Source organism: Synchiropus splendidus, chromosome 12 (genome assembly GCF_027744825.2).
Source record: "Synchiropus splendidus isolate RoL2022-P1 chromosome 12, RoL_Sspl_1.0, whole genome shotgun sequence".
In the NCBI taxonomy this organism is placed as follows: domain Eukaryota; kingdom Metazoa; phylum Chordata; class Actinopteri; order Syngnathiformes; family Callionymidae; genus Synchiropus; species Synchiropus splendidus.
In genome coordinates this window covers 14,787,511-14,806,941 of record NC_071345.1, presented here as the reverse complement: position 1 = coordinate 14,806,941, position 19,431 = coordinate 14,787,511, and the positions used below count along the sequence as shown (strand labels likewise).

Sequence of the window (19,431 nt, the reverse complement as noted above, 5' to 3'; positions counted from 1 at the left end):
AAAAACAAGCTTTTGATTGAAGGACGTCATTTATTCTTTCATTGGTATGATAGAAAAAACAAAACAAAACAAAAACAGCAGAATGGAGCACTGAAACGCAGTTATTATTTATACTGAATTCAAGATGTCGCAAGATGTTTTCCGTACAATTAAATGCAAAATAAACTCACTTGCAATATTAGAAGACATGTGCCAGTGTTTTTTTTTTTTTTTACTTTTCATGGATGTTGCCTTGGCGTATGTTCCGATTCTTCCCATCCATGTGAAACAAAACACAAAATGATTCGCTAAATTATTAAATAAGATGAGTTCCTGTTGACGTTTGAGTTGGTGCAGTATATCAGGTTTAAAACGTGGAATCAGGACGAAAACCAACGTCACACTGAGCAAGGGAGTACGTACAAAGACCTTCGGTAGTCCGGGAAGATAAATAGATGCGATCAAATCAAATAAAGCGTCAGATTTAGTTCAGTGTTTTCTGCAGTTTGGTTGACGCCCCTCACCCGCAGCGCGCCTCCTCTCTGATACGTTACTGCTGACCAGAAGCACATGACCGGGCGTGTTTACACCTGCGCTGACACAAAAGAGACGCAGCAGCAACACTCCGCTGCGTCTCTGAACACCGCTGCCGTCTCGCTGACATAAGAAGGAATATTGTCAGTGGAGGTCAGTGTGTAAGCGACACTCGCCTGGAGCTGGTGAGTTCTACTAACTATGCTGCTCAATGTCCACGAACACAACCGCTGTCACACGCTCTTCCGTAGCAGCGGTTAGCTTAGCATGCTCGCCAGCGTTATTAGCCTCAGCTAAGTTGCCCGGTATGTGGACTATACATGTTGACACTCTGTGCCAACTCAAGTGCCCTTGCTCCTGAAATGTGATTTTTATGCTGCCGTTTTATTACATTTAATTCGGGCGTGTGTAACAAGGTAACGTTTGTCACCTGGAGCCCATCCTTACCTGTGTTGGCTCGCCTGCGCTTGTCAAGTCGCTTTCCAATGTTGGAGCAACACGCCTGAATACAGTGTATAAATCCTGCCTGTTTACATCTACGACCTGATTATTAATGAAGAGTGTTTCACCAGTTATGGAAAACGGTTTTGGAAAACTGCTAATGGTTATTCTTTTAAATATGAAATGTCATCCTTAATAATAACAGTAATAACAGAAATACGCACGTGACTCGACACCATTCTCATAGACACCGCATCAAAAAAGTAAATACACCACACCCAAAAGGGAATAAACAAACGCTATTTTAAAATGTTGAAAATGTTCTTTTGGAATCTAGCAAGTCCAAATATTGTTTCCAATGTTTGTTGCAACAAATACTCACATGACTGACTGTTTTCTTTTATGTGATTATGCTATATTCAGATATTATCAGCAACCTCTCATAGAGTCCAGCGAAGGTCTGCAAACCCATAGTCCACTACATTCCAGGATGGAGGACTCAGATGTAGAGCGTAAGCCTTTTGGTTCCCTATATGACAATAGCAGCCTGTCACTGCAGGTGTTATCGTTTTGCATTGCTGCATGCCGTTTAGTCGTCTGTTTATTTGCGTTTCAGAGGTTTCGTTGGCTCTCTTGGATGCTGCCAATGATAAAGACCAGCAGGTCCAGGTTCAGGTCAGGAAGTCGATGTTGACGCTGGGAAAACAGCAGCCTGACCGAGTGTTAGCCATGTGCCAGGACTACCTTCTGAAACATCCCAAGGTGCCTCTTCTCATGATCAACAGCCTAACTTTCAAAAACCATGACAGAACGTGACCGTTTTAATTTGACCGTCCACTACTTTAGAAGCAGTCAAACAGTGTAATGTATTATGATTTTAATTTTGTCACACACAGTGACTTCAGCTGATGTTGTCATTCCATTGTTTGAAGGCACACCAAATACATGGCTTCAACAAGTTTCATGTTCCTTAAATGATGGCACATGATTGTCACTGCTCTTCAAAATAGTACTTCAACCACACAGTGGAGCAAGATTAGTCTTTATATTTTGTCCAATTTGGTATGGATTTTGATATTCACCAGTGGAGGTATTGTCTAGTTAATCTCACCTTGCAGTTTTTGAGAGAATCAACTGAAGATTGAAAGTGTAAAATTTTGTCTTTTAACTATTAATGAGATGAAATAAAGTAATGAGTGTTTGGGGTCAGTTTATGTTTGTTTAAATTATGTAATGATAAACTTGTGCTTTCTAGCAAGTGTGACCAAGGGCACACTAAAGTAAAGCAGTGTGTGACGACATTGTGATCAGTTGATGTTGACATTGATGTTGAATGTGAGGAAAGATCAGTGTTGAAATAAGGCACTGTGAGGCACTTTTATCTTTCCCTCCGAAATGATAACTCACATTGGTTTCTTCGTTTCTAGTTGGTTGTCAATCACCGCGTCGTAATCCTACGAACCATTGAATTGATTGTGGAGTGCAGGATAGAGTCTATTAGTTACGCCAGGATAAAGAACATCATCTCCCTGGCGTCAGATGAGATGACACGGTCCAAGGTAAGCAGTCACTTAAGGTGGAAATTTCAACAGCTTTTCATTTTGATTTCACTATGTAAATCACTTTCACTTCTCTGTACCTCTGTTGTTCAAACAGGAAGTGATCCCTGACTGGCAGCAAGCGGCCAGTAACATATTAGTTGCTGTTGGCAACAAGCACATCAATGACATCATGGAGGAGATACTGAGCAAGTTTCAACCTGGCATCTTGCCACACTTCTTTGTGGTCCAGACGCTTGCCAGTCTATCTGATTCAAATGGTACATTTTCATTTAAAAAGTGAATACTTATTTACATTTTGTTGATTTTTTTATTTTTCCCTCCCTAGTTTATGGCATGGTACCTTTCTTGAATGCTATTCTTGGTACCATGCTGCCCATGCTGAACATGGCCAAACAGGACAATCTGAAGTGGGTTTTTTCTTTTGGTAAGAAATAATTTTGCTCTGTGAACAGCTGGCATTTCTTCTTATAGTTTGATCCAAAATGTGGCACTATGTTATAGAGTGATAAAATAATTTAACATGGCAAATTGTGTACTAAATAGTATATTAAATGCATATTAAAGTAGTGTAAACATTTGAGATGTTGAAAGTATGACTCCATGTGCACTGAACACAGTTACCCAAAAACATTCTCCCAATCTTGAATACTGCTGTTACTGCTGCACATTTGACGACAGTAAATGAATGTCCATGTGTCCTGACTGAATGTTGCTGTCCTTTCTTTGCCGACTTGCAGCCTTATGTCGCTTCAGTGAGAGCATATTGGAGTATCTGGCCAACCTGGACAAGGCTCCTGATCCGACCGTCCGCAAAGACACGTTCTCTGGGGAATTCTGTGCAGCATTTGACATCCTTTTCAACAGCTGGTTGCAGAGCCGGGAGTCCAAGGTATGTCATACTTTACTTTAGGTTTGTAATAAACATGGCTTTGTTGTGCAACATTACACTCTCAATATAAACCTCCACAACTTTGCAACCGTAAAGATATCTGTCAGTAGTAGAGAGTTCAGAATATTCACATCAGTGGCTGTAAATTTCACGACTGTACAAAGTGCTGAGACTCACATGTTGCTGACTGCAAGTGGTTTATTATGGTCAAAGAGTGTGACACATTCATATTAGAGTCCTCTGTGCCTAACAGGAAACAAGAAAGCAAAGTGTGGATTTATGCGTTTAAGGAAAAAAAGTAGCAAACTGTATGGATTTTTACATTGTTTAGTATTGACACCCGTAGAGAAGCAGAAATACATACTTAAAGCTCCTTAAAGCATTGAAATGTGATCCTTAAAGTCAACCTATGATGGAGTTTCAAAAGAGATCCAGAATGTCTCCTAGGAAATCTGCAACAGAGAAATGTACAGTCATTTGACCATACATTATACTCTTGCCTGTAGAGTTTATTGTAGTTTGGTGTTTTCCCTGTTTTCTTCTACTCTCTATGTCCATATTTCTGCCCCCTGACTTCCTATCCTGTCTCTGCTGTCCAGTTGAGGCTGACGGTTGCTGAAGCTGTGGCCTCCATGTGCCATCTGATGGCTCATGATAAACTGGAAGAGCACATCCCAAAACTCCTGCCTGCCATCCTCTCTCTTTACAAGAAGAACAATGAGCACTATATCATCAGCAAGGTGTGTAGTGGCTGCAAAGTTCCTAAGATGCTGAAGAAAACTGGCAGAGAAATTGAGTATGGAAATTGTTTTATTGTAACTTTGTAGCTTTCATAATTTTGTGTTATGAAGTATATTGACAACAAAGTTGAGCATTTCATTTCTGCAGTTGACAACATGCCATAAAGATGTGTATGCTGAGCAGGTTATTTTGTCTGTAAAACCGGTTTTCCAGATCTGTAGAACACAATGGTTCCTTCTGCATGACACAATAGTACCTAACAGTTGTAGGCAATTTTTAAATAATATGTCAGTGTTGTGGACAGTGTTGTGCCTGTTTGCTTATAGTCCTCACATCTTTATTCAGAGTCTTTGCCAAGTTCTTGATGCGTCTGTCAACATGGGCAGCAGAGTATTGGAGACGCAACTGGACAGTCTGCTGTTTGTCCTGCACCAACAGGTACACGTGGTGATGTGCTGTCAGGCTGAGAGAGTTAGCTAGGTTTCTCTGTTTAAACTAACAGAATTAAACCAAATCTAATTACTGTAAAAAACCCCCCTTATTGTCGTGTATACATATGTTTTCCGTCATGATTGTCTGGATATATTATTTTTTCAACTTGTCAGCCCGGATTTGTCATGCAACATCACCTCAAACATGCGCTCATTTCTTCGTCACATATGCTTCACTTTTAAGTAAGCTGTCAAGTGATAGTCAGGCAGTTGTCACATGTGAGTCATAAGGCTTGATGCCAGTGGTTGCAAAATCAGCGGCGGAAAATGACTAGAACTAGAAAAAGCAGTTTATGGAAACATTACCCGTGATTATCGGCCAGTCAAGTTGGGTGCGAGTCATTCCAAAAGGCGTCAATTTTGAATGTGTAAATCATACCAAACAAACAAAAAGCAAAACTGGTTAAAGCCATGACATTGTATGCTTCTTTATGCAAAACCCCAAGTTCAGTTAGAAGTCTTGGTTCCTCATTTGAGTGCAGTGATTTATTGAAAAAAATCACTGCAGTGTAGTATTAGCTTGTCAATTAATTCATTAAAAAAATAAGCATACATGTGTATATATCTGTTTATTTTCCCATCATCTCTACCAGGTGTCTGCTACTGTGGACTATAGCAACCCTCCCACCATCAAGAACCACAACGAAGTGCTTCGCTGCTTCAGTCTTTTGGGTAACAAAACATGTTTCAGTTGCACTTTCAATCATCGAATCTTCATCAAAATTATATGAATAAGACCAAATGTTATTTAGTTATAATTTACCAAATAGTAGTTCAGTGATATGGAGAATTGAGTATTTTCTTTGCAAAGAAACAACACAAAATTTTGACTCCTAGTTAGCTACAAGGAAGTGGTAGAGTAAGTTGTTTGTGATATTCTTATGTTGCAACAAACTCTTTTTCACTCATGTCTCTGGGCGCCTGTAGTCACAAGACTGTAATGGAATCACCATTAACAGGTCAGGCTCTGTCGGCAAGGATAATTCAGTTAGCTGTCTACATTCCTCTTCATCTGTTCTTCTGTCCTATTGCATGTGTCTGTTTTAACTTCACGTTTTAATAATGCAGTGTTTATTTGATCGTAGCCAACGTCTTCCCAGACCGAGTGGTCATGTTTGTCCTCCAGAGGCTTGAGAACAGTAATGAACGCAGCAGGATGGGCTCCTTGGCTGTGCTGCGGCATCTCATCAACTCCACTCGTGAGTCCATAATGAAAGCAGGACAGAACGGATTAGATGGAACGATTCAGACAAACAATGAAGTGATTATTTATATTGCTCTTCTTCTGCGTAGCTTCTATGATGGAATGTAAAAAGTTGCTAATCCTTGCAAGCATCCGACAACCGATGGCGGACCATAGCAACAAGGTAAAAGACATTTTCTTCCCCCCAAAAATGAGCGACATTCGGTAATAAGCTGTGGGTCATGCAGGTCAAGAAGCGTCTGATCCAGGTGATCAGTGCAATGGCTCATCATGGTTACCTGGAGTTGGAAGGAGGAGAGCTCCTGGTCCGATTCATCGTTCAAAACTGTGCCCTGCCCGACACAAATCAGGTGTGGTTTTCTTTGATGCTCTGTATCTCCTCTGTGTTCTAAACCTTCTGTTATTGTTGTCTTACAAATAGAATGTAATGTTTCGAATTTGTCAAAGAATCTATTTGGCAACTCACAAATGAACTATGCGAACATCTTAGCTAGTTTTGGAATTGTGAAAATGAAGTGCTGTTCATGTAGTGCAGTGGAGCACAAACGTACATGGATGTTTTTTTTTTCCTCCCAGCGAGGCCAGAAGCCCACAGACCCTGAGGAAGTTACGAACGAGGCACTGAGGACGATGTGTGACAACACTCTTCACTTGCTCACCACAACTGTTGGACGTCTCGCTGATGTATGTTCCGTACACATCGACTGTCTCTCTTAGCAACACTCATCTCTGTCTTTGTGGCAAAGTAAATTTACATTGCTATTTACATTGGTATTTGTAAGTAGAGTCTTATCCTGTGGCTTTGCTTTGTTACTTTTTAAGAGTTTTAGAAACCTTTTAAGAAACTTGTTCCAATGGTTGTTGTTGTATGGTTGAGTTTCCCATGTATGTTGTTGGCTTCTTTTTAGGTTAACCTTGTCCAAGTCCAAGAAATCAGAATCAATCATTACATTCTTAGGTAGCTCCAACATTAGTGAATGTGGTTTAGTTGAATTTTTTTCTAAATGTATTCAATTTATTGTCCTAAAACCTTGTTTACAGTGGAATTGCTTTTTATTATCTTTGCTGACGTTATTTTTGTCAACAACACTATAACACAATAACTAACAAATTGTGTTTTGCAGGTATTATGGCCCAAGCTTCTGTACTATCTGACGCCCGCTCAGTACAGCAATGCCACCACACCTCTGTGCAAGAGCCTCATTGTGTTGGGCAGCAAGAAAAAAGAGAATCAGGATTCAAGTTTCAAAATAGACTTCTCTCAGGAAGGTGAGAGGGCTGAACATGGTTTTTTTTAAATCTGTATTTCTATATTTCAATGACTACAGAAAATCCTATCCATAATGTGACATGATTTTTAACTTGTCAACATTGTGTCTTCATTTAGTAAATCTGCCTTCGCCACAGACGCTCATGATCAGACTACTGGTACGTTTGACTGTAATGCATACAAGAATCAAATAAAACATTTACTGTACTGATCCCAGACTGGGTATCACGGTGTTGCTGCCGCAGGTAATGCAAACAGGAGAAAGAAAATGTCAAGAAGTGGTTATAATTTATAAAAATGAATGTTGTTTACCCAAACGATAACCCGCAGGAGTGTAGTTATATAACTATGACCAAGGATAATGTGTCGGAATGTGGGTGTTACTACTACTACTACTATTTTGTGTCACTGCATGCTATTTATCAGCTCATCATATTTTCTTAGTGTCTGCTTTTGATTTGCATGTTTTTATTGGTGGTTGGAATGAATGTTTTCCGTCTTTAGGTGAATGCAGCATTTCCATTCAACAGCCGATGCCATGGAGCACCATCCCTCTCACTGCTTCGTGTCCTCAGCGTCAATATTCATCACAATACAGAATCTCTCTGGGAAAAAGAAATTCCCACTCTTGTGTCGATGTTGGAAGGTATTTGTTTTTGGTTACGTTTCACAAATTTGTGGGTACGTGGTTGTCTGCCTCTGCCCTTTCATGGCTGGCCACCGTTCGAGGGGATCCCAGCCACTTGTCCCAAGGAATGAATAAATGAATAAACAAGCTTGTATTTTGGTCTCCAGATTCAAATGCAGAGAACTTTGACAAGAGGTGCTGGAATGAAAGTCTATTGAAGGTATGTGTTTGAATTGCTTGCTTTGATTCCTGCCCTGCCAGCTCTTACACTGACATGCATTGACTGTATTCGGTAAATGAAGATTGGTATCAATATCAAAAGTGGTGTGTTCATCCACTTGATCTAAAAAAAAAAAAAATATATATATATATATATATATATATATATATATAGATTCATCAGATGAACTTTACCATCAGGAAAGTTCCTGTCTCTCATCTTGATGTTGAACAGACCAAGCAACTGGCTTTCAGCTCCTTATTTGATGTTGACCGCGACTGTTTCCTGTTTCGGACTCAAAATACAGATACCAGTGTTTGCTCTGACATCACTCCAACTTGAAAACCATTTTCTAATGTGTGAGAATGTAAGGACCTTTGTCACACATGGTCTGTATCATCAACAGAAATACCTGTGAAGTTTCATTTCCTGTCCTGGAATGACATGTTCTCAGGGGAAAAAATGAACAAGAAACTAGATTTGCTTGTATTCTGTGCTGAGTGATGCTAAAATAAGTAACATTTCTCTTTGATAGTACTGGAAAAATACACTACTGGAGAGCTGTTATTCATTGAACATCTTCAATACTGATGCATACATATGTATGCTGACTTACCCGGGCGGCTCAATTCAATCGGGATGCTTCAGGAGTGATTAACTGCCATGTGGTGTGGTGATCTGTTGCAGTTCCTGTCCAAAACGGTGGCTTGTGTTGATGATGACAAATGGTCCTGTCATTTAGCAGCTGAGGCCACAAGATACCTCTCGACTTACAACAATGATTTGGAGGAGAAGGTATGTTTTTTCTAGTAACTCTCATAACCAGCCGCTGAGCAGAGGTGTGGGAATATGATTTCTCACCCAAACATGGAGCCCCAAAGCTGTGTAATAAAGCTTCATCAACATTCAGCCCTTGTGTAAAAACTGTTATTTACAAAACCTCTTTTTCTCCTCTCTGTTCCTCTTTCCATTGCAGAGTTTCCTGTATCAGTGTATAGGTGTGACTCTGCAGCAATGTTTTAATAAGGAGGTGGTGAAGAAACAGCTGCAGGACATTCTTCTTGCAGCTCGACACAATAATGCTGTCGAAAGAGAGGTACGCTGGCTGTGGCGCCTCGCCTTTTGACTTATTTGGGTGTAAAGTTGGATTATTGCTTTGAATATTAAGTTGGGTTATTGCTTTGACATTAACCTACAGCATTCGATTGAACGCTTAAATGGTCATAGTGAAGTTTATTGGTTCAAGATGTCTGTGTTTCAAGCTCAAATGAAATGTTTCTTAGAACCAGAGCATTTTCTATTTTCGTTTGTCATCTCATGTCAACTGATACAAATATGATTATTGGTTTTTCAATGTCTGACAGTTTTATTGTCTGCATTCTGATTTTAGTCAGTCCTCAAAAATCATATTCTTTTTTAGTCGTATACTTGAACAGTACAATGGTTAAACATATGAAAGTTAAAGATTTTGGTGTCCTCACTCGATCAGGGTGTTGCTCTGGGTATCGGACTTTGTGCCAACAGCCACTTGGAAGGCACGTTAGCCAAGCTGGATGAGTTTGGAAAATCTGATGCCTTCAAGAAGTCACAAAGCATCTTCAACCTGCTCAAGGTACATTCTTTGAGACTGAAATGTCATTTTGACCTTGCATTTTAATGCACATGTATTTGCCTTCCAGGATCGTAATGAGGTGGAAGTTGAAAAGGTGAAAAGCACTTTAATCCTTTGCTACGGTCAGGTGGCCCTGAACGCACCACCCGAGAAGATAATTCATCGCATTGATGAAGACATCCTGCGCTGCATTAGCAAACACTTCAACACTAAGGTGAACAAAATATCAAGGTTAATTCACAAATACTTTGTCCTTAATACTTCAGCAACCATTGGATTTTGTGACGAGTGAAACAATTTATGGGTCCAAGTACTTTGATGTAAAATTAGGAAATTTAACAGAATCAGCTGTCTTCACCATAATTCAATCTATTTTAGTGCAATTTAAACACTTCCTGCACTTCCCTGGGAAAAACAGTAGTCACGGATTTTGTCCCAAAGAAAGCCGTTGTTTCTTTCCTTACTCACACATTTATCTTGTAAATTATATTTGTATATTATATTTCTTTTAGTTGCGTGGGATTAAACGTTCTGTTAGACACCTAGTAACCCATATACAGCATTAAATCATGCACAATGAAAAGTTATTTTCAGACTACAAGCACCATATTTATTTCAGTCAAATCACCACCATTGTCTGTCTGTGTCTGAGCTTTTGACTTCATCACCTCTACTTTGCGCAGGTTCTGGGAATTAAAGTAGAGACTAAGGTATTGTCACATGAAGCGGGGTCCTTTTTTTTCCCCACTTCTGTACTGGTTTAAGAACTTTGACTACTTTTATTGTGTCTGCTTAATCGCCTAAATAGGTCTGTGCTGATTCTTCTCTCTTGCTCTTGCACATGTTTAAGCACTGGGGTAATCGGGTGATAAGGTCATGGTTACAGCTGCTTACTAATGATAATAATTTTTGGGGAAATTTCACAACTGAGAAACTGAAACATCCTTTTTGTTATTAAATGCATTAGATTCCTATGATGTGATGTGAAAGCTTTCTCTTCTCCTTTACAAATGAACTTGTGCAATAGAAGCATCTCTTCTGATCTGGATGTAGAAATTCTTTTTCTTTAGAGGCTTCAATCTGCTGTTGTTGGTTTGCTGTGCCATCTAAGCTTATCACTAATTTCAACTGTTTCCATGTGGGATCATGGAGGATCAATCTTAGCTGATAGATTGATTGTCTTCTGATTTTCTGCTCGACCGTTCTCCGGTTAATGGGTTTTGTGCATCAGTTTTGCTTCTGCCGTTTGCAAAATCAACCAAACCAGGCCTGGTGTCGCTTGTTAGTGGTTCTGTTAGTGGACTGTGCAACATTTTTGTCAAAATGATTCTGCTGATGTGTGAAACTCAACTGCTGCTTCTTTTCTCTGCTTTATTTATTTATTTTTTAAGTGGAGCTTCACTTTTTCTCCATGTGTTCTTGCTTGTAGGACCTGACCATGAAGCTCAGCTTGATCCAAAGTATTGGGTTCATTGCCAAAGCCATCAGCGAGTGCGTTAAAAAACAAGGATATATCTTCTCTCGGAAGCAGGAGCTCATCAATGTCATGCTGGTGAGCTGTGTGCACTTTTGGAAACTTGTCTCTTCTCTTAGCTACAACACTGAGATTTTTTTTCTCACCTGTTCAGGACTTCATCAAAGCAGAGCCTACAGATGTCCTGCGGACTCCGGTACGTCATCTTGTGATGGATACCTGTGCCAACCTCATGTATCCTTGTACTTTCTGCAGCCTTTGTGCATCGCTATGAATATGTAAAATCAATTAAGAATTTGTTCTGCCGTCTCTGCCTTATATCAGCTTAATAGCCGTCTCTGGATGAAGGGATCGTGAGTCTTACTAAAACACAAATCCACTTTCATTTGATTGAAACATGCACCGAGGTCCATCCATCTCACTGGTTTTGTGGCCCATCTTTTCTATCTGTTTTTCTATTTTGTTCTCTGTACATTCAATCAGAATTGCCTTTAGGTGGTAGTTTTTTTTTCCATGTTGGTGTGTATTTCTTGGTGAACAATGTCAGTATGATGCGCATAAACTGTCAAAAGAATCATCTGGCCAAATCAATTTCTAAATTTGGTCCTAAATTAATCACCAACACTCTGTTATTTTACTGTAGATGCTGTAAAACACTTAGGCCAGTTTGAGTCAAACTTGTCAGTTGTTTTCACTTGACCATACGAACCATAGGCCTTTGGATCCGGCTTTGAATGAAAGTGAAAGGTTTGATCTGCTAAAGGTGTGTTTGGACAGCGTATACACGTTGCCACCTGACACACACACTCCAGAGAGAACCAAAGATGAGGACATGTTGGACCCCAAGCAGAGAAAAGTAAGGAATCTCTATCAGTCATTTTCTGAATTATTTAAATGCAAATAATGTATATTTCTGTGAACCATGTGCAGGCCTTGTATGGAGACACCATGACGTCACTGCATCGATTACTTAAGAGTGTACTGGCCAGAGATCCCACACCTGACGGCTTGCAGAGCGTCTTCAAGGTAAATTCAAAAGCGGGGTAGTCGTTTTTTTTTTTTTTTTTAATTCTGTGTTTTCTGCTCTGTGCAGCACATCGAGCCATGGCTAAGTTCAGAACAAGAGCATGAGCGAGAGAGAGCCATTACAGCCACCGCTGAGATGCTGACCCACTACCTGGATAGTCTTACTGTTAAGGTACAAACGGGTGGACAATGATGACGAGACGGGCACTAAATGCTTCTTCTTTCTTGACAGAACATGGTGTCTTTCCACAATCTTGGCGCCCTTCTGGGCCGACTGTCTCCCCGCTGTGCCGACCCCAACCCTCTAGTGCGTGCAGCTGCTGTCGACTGTATCTACACTTTGCTTTACATACAGTTGAGATATGAAGGTACTGTGAGTCAGGGTGCAAAGATGTTTTGATCCGGTAAACTTGATATCAGAACTGAATCACTCGCTATGTTGTGAAGGTTTTGCTCTTGACTACAAGGATGAGGCTGTAGACAGTTTGTTGCAACTTAAGGAGCAGTTGGAAAACCCTGATCACTCCATTCTCTTCAAGACCTGCTCGGACCTCACCAAGGTAATAATCCAGATCCGAATCCTGACTTCATTAGAGGAACGACTGAGTTCACACTAGGACCTGTAATGAAAGAGTACCAGACGTACAACCATCCATACACAGAGTATAGAGTGATATTGGACCACCATTGGATCTTTTCCGTCTTTCTCAAATGTATTTTCGGCTTAGCATTTCTGAACACAAGCTGGAAATGCAGGAAGATACAATATATCTATCCAGTATCCTTAAAGATCGAAATGCTATTGCCCTCATGTCTGAGGTCACTATATCACGCAAAGTTCTGATGTTGTCACCACATCTCAAGGTGCAACGCCAGCAGTTGATAACTGTGCGCCAGTTCCGGTTAACGGTTGTGACTTTTGCTGCAGGTGATGAGCAAGCGTCTGCCCCAGATGCAGCTGTCCACGTTGGTGTTCATGTTGTTTGAAGGACTGGTTGACAGCCAGACAAACTGCTGCCGAGCGTCATCCGTCATCCTGAATACACTGCTGAAAAACAGAGGAGGTGGTCTTCAAGAAATGGTAGAATAAATACCCTCATCCACTGTGACATTCTAAAGAAGACAAAGAGTTTGTTGAGACATCAGTTTCATTAGTTGAGCTTTTCCTTGTGAGAAACTCCTCTGTCTTATTTTAGGTGACCGAGATGCTAGAAGTGCTCCATGTGCGCCTGCAGAGCATCACAGATGAGCAGGTATCAAATAACACGTATATGGGAGTAAATTAAAAAATAAATATATATATATATTAACTGTAATTTGTTGCATGTCCACTGAACAATAATGTAATTATTATTATTATACGTCAGGTCAGAGTGGCTGTAGGAAAGACCGTGCTGATTCTGGCGTCTCAACATCTTCAAACTGTTTTTGAGACTCTAGTTAACCAGCCACTTCCCTTCGACAGGTATAGACTTAGATCAGCTATCTATCAATATACGAGTCCCGACTCACTTGTGATGATGTGTTTGGCTCACATAGTTGGATCTGTGAGATGTGGATGGCGTTGGGAGCTGACGCCATCATGGCCAATCAGGTCTTTGAGATGGTGATGGAGAAAATGGTCATCATGGCTCCTTATGTGGACAGAGAGTCGATGATGAGAGGAACGGCCAAGGTGGCCACTAGCCATCCGCTTGCAGTAAGTAAAGACCTTTGGATCTGCTCCTAATGTTCAGCTGCTGCTCCATTGATTCATGCTTTTTGAAATGTGCTGCCCTGGACTTAATGTTCCACGCATTTTAACCGGAAAACACATAATGCTTTCTAATTTCGGTATTTCAAGTTCACTGGTGCTGTTTAAGTTTCTACTCATTTCATTCAGCTCCATTCAACGTCACTAAAATTGCTGCTTTATAAAGCATTTGAGATTTTTGATGTTTAAATGAACAAAATTGCCCATGAATTGTTTTGGTCACACTTTGGTCACACTTAACTCACTTAACTTAAGTGCTCTCTGACCTAGTTATTCTGACATGCTAATTCTGATGCAGACAATTGAGTTGCTCCTTCTTTGTTTGCAGATGACCTGCGGCCTGAAAGAGTTGCTCCTGAATGGACAGTGTCAGGAGCCGGTGATCAGTCAGTTCTCTCGTCTCTTTTCCTGCCTCACTGTCAGACTGGCAGCCAGTGTCGGAGTCGTAGCGCCGAAAGATGCGAGCACGAAACAAATTCTCCCTATTCACATCGCTGGGTGGGAGGATTTTGTCTTCTCACAGTGTTAAATGTTTATAGATTAATATACGGTTGTAGTTATTAATTTATTTCTGTGCCTGCAACGTCTGTTCAGGGTGGCTACTGATGCCCTCAGAATCTTGCTAGCACGAGCCCAGTTGGATGAGGTGATGAAACGACTGGATGAGGAAAACGCATGGGAGGCAATGAAGGAACCAAATACACACATCACCGGAGTTACACAGCTAGCAAGGTGTGTAGACTGTTAAAACAGTGCAGTGTATTTGACAGTGTTTCACTTAGAGGTGCTTGTTTTACAGGGCGATGGCCAAGCATGCAGGTCCCAGGTTGCCGGCTATCGTGGAGTGTTTGTGTCCGTCCCTGAACAACATCTATCAGTGTCAGAGGATCACTGTGACTGCCTTCTTCTCTGAGGTGGTTTCATTTCTTCCTACCGAGAACATGTCCAGCGATTGACAGGAGGATTATTAAATGTCCTTACTAGCTTAACTTTCTTTTTCAATGTTATGTTTTAGTTATCAATGAGTTCAATTCATAGTGAAATAAAAGCGAGGAGATACTTGAAACACAACTTTCTCGGCTCCTCTGCTCGTGATGATATTTCTCCTTGAGACACCGAAGTGATATATAAAACTCACATTTTTGTCTTTTTAAATTCCAGCTTCTGAGCCATCATGTTGTGACCGAGTTGATGCTGATTGACATGCTGATGAACAACATGATGGAGAGGATATCTGATCCATGCTGCACTGTGCGCATGCTAGCCGTGCGGGGGCTGGGAAACATTGCTCTGGGGTCACCTGAAAAGGTGCACACGTGCACTCTAACTGTTGCATTAGGACATCGAACACTGTTTTAAAAATTCTGCTTCTCTCTGCATTAGGTGAATAAATATGCCAAAGAGCTTCTTGCTGCCATGAGCTCGGGGATGGAGGAGAAAGACGACCCTGGTGACTTTCTCCTCTTATTAATTTTTCTTTTGTTGGTCCTGAATGGACGTTTTACATTTGTTTGTTCTTCTGCAGGTAAACTGATCACTCTTGAAGCCATGTCAGGTTTATCTAAAGTTCTCCTCCACCTGGACAAGCAGAACATCCATTTGTTAGTTGTTTACATCTTCATGAAGATTAAGCCTTTTTTGGAAAGTGTAAGTATCAACTCCACAGTTGTTTCCCTCATAAGATTGATCTTTTGAACTTATAGTATCGATGTGAAATTGGATCTGTGTGTCATTCCTTTATTCAAATTTCATGTTGAAACCAAAATCAAGAAGTGTGATTTGTTTTCAAAACAGATTCCATAAGGAAAAACAACAAAATTCAAGCGGTTGATTTTGCCAAGAAAACGAAGAAAAAAATGAGGGTTTTGACCTAAATTGAATATTTTGTTTTCTACAGACTGATTCTAACACATCACTCTGCAACACATGACCAGTCTGTTTTGTATTTTTTCAGTTTAAATATTTGTTTCAAAATGAAAATTGAATGAACAAATGATCAATGAACATACTAGGTCGACTTCTATGGACTGATTTATCTCACGCTTGCTTTTCAAGTCCTACCATTTCTGTTTCCAGGACAACGATGAGATCCGCTGTGCTTCCATTCACCTGATGGGAAACCTCTCCAAGTTCGGTTCTGGTGAGCCAGTCTTCAAAGACCAGATCCACAATGTCCTGGTCAGCCTGTTGCTGCATCTGTGTGACCCAAACCCACAAGTGGTCAAGGTAGGATAAACAAACACTCACTGAGTGAGGTTAATATTTTTCAACATGAGACCTGTGTGTATGTTTCCAGGCCTGTAAGTTTGCCATGCGTGTGTGTGCTCCCGTGGTGGGGTCCGAGCAGATCACAGCTATGTTCCAGAACCACTTGCATGAAGACAAGAGCCTGCACTATGGAGAGTTCATAAATGACCTCACCAAGTACCTGGTATGGCAGAGATGTCAAAACACCTATTAGTCAGCATCGAGCCTGTCATTGTTAAAATCACTATGTCTACACAACAACACACTCCATTATTGCCTTTCATACTCAAATGGCTGGTAAACGTCTGACTGGGAGACTAACATTCACTGTAAGTGCTTGATATTGACTTTATTTTGGTGTTCAGATCCAGGATTTCCCAGGCATGCTCAACTTCTACCACATCTCAGTCATCCAGTTTTTCAAGAGTAACTGGTCTGAGGTCCGAGCAGGAGCTGCCATGTTCATCGGTACGGCTTCATGTAGTATTAAGTGAACTCTGGTTCATGCAATTGGTCTTTCTTCTCCATTGTAACTGTGCCTTTTCAAAATGTTCTGAACAGGGTTTCTGCTCGGGAATCTTTCGCAGGAGCATTTGTCCCACCTCAACATGGCCACCATCACGAAAGGTGATGTTAACAACTTGTTTATTCAGTTCAACAAATAATGATTCGCCTCTCTGAATTCTGTTTCTTGTACTTGAACTCATGCACAGGCTTAGTGATGCTGCTGCAGGATCCTGATCCTGTGGTGAGAGTGAAGGCTGCCGAAGCCATGGGATATTTCCAATGACGGCCTCAGTGTCTACATGTCAGTGGGCCATTGTGATTTAGTTCAACATGTTCATGTGCACTCTTTGTAAATAAGATGATTAAGTGTCAAGAAAACAACCACAGGGCCAGATTCCAAATCTCATGATCAGCCAGTAGATTTGTATACTAAATACTCAAACACAAATAAACACCGTTTTTATTTGCTTGAGCTAAACCTTCATTTAACTTACTAAAACGTGACCTAAAACTGTGTTGCATTTCTCCACAGAGGTTTTTCTGTTGCTAACCATTGTTGTCTGTTAGCAAACCTTAAAAGATAATAGTCAGTGAGAGGTACTTTTTTATGTGTTGGTCTTCAAACAGTGTTTAGAAAATGACGATACACATTTATATATACGCAATGCATTATAGAGATATTTTCGTGACTGGTGATGAAAGTGTCTTTAGGTGTGCATGTTCTAACTGTAAATATTTGTCTTTATCTAAGTCCAGCCTTTTTTTAAGTGAACTAGCTGTCATGTCTTCCATTGAATATGAAATCGAGCTCAGTTTTCGTCCTTGAGATATGAGATGTTTCAGGCCGTGTGCAAACGCCGACCTGGCCTCTTTTCACTACATTTGTGGTACAAAATAAAGTTTATTTGCGTGGAAATTCATGCCAGGGTTTTTCTGGTGCCAAAAAACTCCACCAAAAATAATAAATAAAAAAAAAAATAATAAAAAAACGTGTTACCTGCAACCACTTTTTTGTATGCTTTTTTTTTTTTTTTAAACATTCACACTCATGTTTACGCTGATGTAATGTGCCGTGTCAGCAAGACTTAATAAATATATAAATAAATAATGCTCATAGCGCTCAAGATAAAAATATTTAGCTTTTTTTATTTTCACAAACCGTCCTCTATGTATTTGTCTGTGTTTTCTATTTTTTTTTTTTTCACTGTGAAATAGCCCAGATGGTCTCCGAGCGGTGTTTGTTGAAGGGTGATTGATGTAATGCCACTGCACTGGTACGGGTTCACTTGCTGCCTCGCTGAGGTCTCAATAGTTTTGGTTTGTGGTTTAATATTCCTGTAGCACTTTAATGCTTCACAACGCTGTCCCTGTCTGAAAAACTAGCTATCAAAATAGCTCATTTAACTGGAGAGTCAAATGATGTTCTGTTGTATTCACTTCATATCAACTATATTGACAACACTAAAGCAGTCTTCGACTGTAATATCAGACATAAACAGTTGCTATTGCACTTCATTTCCTGAAACGAAAAGTTTTTACATCTCTGTATTTATTGTACAAAGGACTACATAAGCAGGGTTGCGTTGCTTCTAAGTCTTGGGTTTAAGGGTTAAACATTTGACGTTGTTATCGCAGCATCTGTGTTTTAACATGTTCCTTGTGATGCAGGCAGATTGTAATAGCTCTGAACGGCCTCGAAGAGAAGCAGAAATGAATGAATAAAAAGACCCATTTTTCCAGCTTGTTTTTTCTTCATTTGTCTTTAACATCAGTGTTGTTTTAGCTTGAATGAAAGCTATACTAGTTGACTGTTTTGACATGTCTGTTTGACCTACTAAGTAGCCTGAAAGTGTTTTTTATCATTAAATTGTAACACTTTTCTCCGTGTCCACTAGGGAGCAGTGAAGTGTCGAGTGAGGATAGATGCATAGGTGGCTGTCAGAAGCTCTGCCACTACTACGAGAGAAAAGGAGGTAGCTGTTGCAGAGAAGGTCATTGTCCATTTGAACCTGTTCATGTGTTATTTTGCAGGTGAGTGGCACTTGGAGGTAGCGCTACGGTGGCCTCAAGTGGACAAACCGTACGTCTCACAGTAGACTGATTCATGAGGTCCATCAATCAGTTTGAGGAAAAAAAACAAATAATCTGGATAAAATTATAAAAGTTGCTTCAAGGCATCCGATGTACAGTGTCCTCGACTGTGAAGTGTGACTTCAATATCAAGATGGAGCAGTGTCTGTGCACTTGTACAGGAAGATTCTAGAGTATTTTGAGTATAATATATTATTCAGTTAAACTTGTATATAATCAATCTATACAGTTCATGGCCATTAGAGATGCTTTTATTTTATTTCACATATTTAGATACTGTTTGTAAACTATTACAACAACCACCTAGGGGAAACATTGGAATAGATTTGTTGGATATACCAGAAATCGGATATTCGTATTTCCTTATTTATATTCGCATTTCTATGTGTAAAGTAAATTAGTATATTTAAGTCAATTTTAACGTATTTCAAAATATATTTCCACTTTGTTTCCTGTTCTCCATCCCACCTTTATTATTTAACTGTGGCCCTCCTGACTTTCCATACTGGACGAGCGCCCTGGGTCAAAACTATTGCTAAAAAGAGTTATTTTTACAAGACCATTATTATATGAAATAATGAAGGGCAGATTGAAGCGGATCTTCCTGACTTTTCCCGCGGCTGTTGAAGCGTAGCAGAGCTGGCTGGTGAATTATTGAACACAGTCTGATGTGGGCAGTGAGGCACTGGCTGGAGGTGCGGATCGGTGAGGATCCCTCTTCAGAATGAAACCCCTCACTTTATACTTCTAAATTCAATCTTA

At 40.2% G+C, this 19,431-nt stretch overlaps 1 protein-coding gene across 3 annotated transcripts; it reads left to right on the top strand.

Moving 5' to 3' along the window:
- Window positions 1-548: 548 nt before the first annotated feature.
- On the top strand, window positions 549-18,952 carry mroh1 (maestro heat-like repeat family member 1). 3 transcript variants are annotated; one of them, XM_053881673.1, is made up of 46 exons: window positions 549-698; window positions 1,378-1,466; window positions 1,571-1,716; window positions 2,382-2,513; window positions 2,611-2,773; window positions 2,842-2,940; window positions 3,254-3,405; window positions 4,005-4,145; window positions 4,492-4,584; window positions 5,231-5,309; window positions 5,723-5,836; window positions 5,931-6,004; window positions 6,069-6,191; window positions 6,418-6,525; window positions 6,966-7,110; window positions 7,229-7,269; window positions 7,616-7,757; window positions 7,907-7,959; window positions 8,647-8,754; window positions 8,936-9,055; window positions 9,449-9,571; window positions 9,639-9,785; window positions 10,255-10,281; window positions 11,001-11,123; window positions 11,200-11,279; window positions 11,760-11,901; window positions 11,976-12,071; window positions 12,139-12,243; window positions 12,304-12,439; window positions 12,519-12,631; window positions 13,000-13,152; window positions 13,268-13,324; window positions 13,439-13,536; window positions 13,611-13,770; window positions 14,153-14,322; window positions 14,419-14,556; window positions 14,624-14,738; window positions 14,986-15,132; window positions 15,208-15,274; window positions 15,350-15,471; window positions 15,901-16,050; window positions 16,121-16,255; window positions 16,437-16,539; window positions 16,633-16,698; window positions 18,474-18,551; window positions 18,610-18,952. In XM_053881673.1, exons 2-46 carry the CDS (start codon window positions 1,445-1,447, stop codon window positions 18,672-18,674), a joined length of 4,971 nt encoding a protein of 1,656 aa, XP_053737648.1. In that variant the 5' UTR covers window positions 549-698; window positions 1,378-1,444; the 3' UTR covers window positions 18,675-18,952. The 3 variants fall into 3 exon arrangements, with proteins under 3 accessions (XP_053737648.1, XP_053737649.1, XP_053737650.1); XM_053881674.1 differs by lacking the exon at window positions 10,255-10,281; XM_053881675.1 differs by lacking the exons at window positions 18,474-18,551; window positions 18,610-18,952 and adding an exon at window positions 16,785-18,317.
- Window positions 18,953-19,431: the final 479 nt, after the last annotated feature.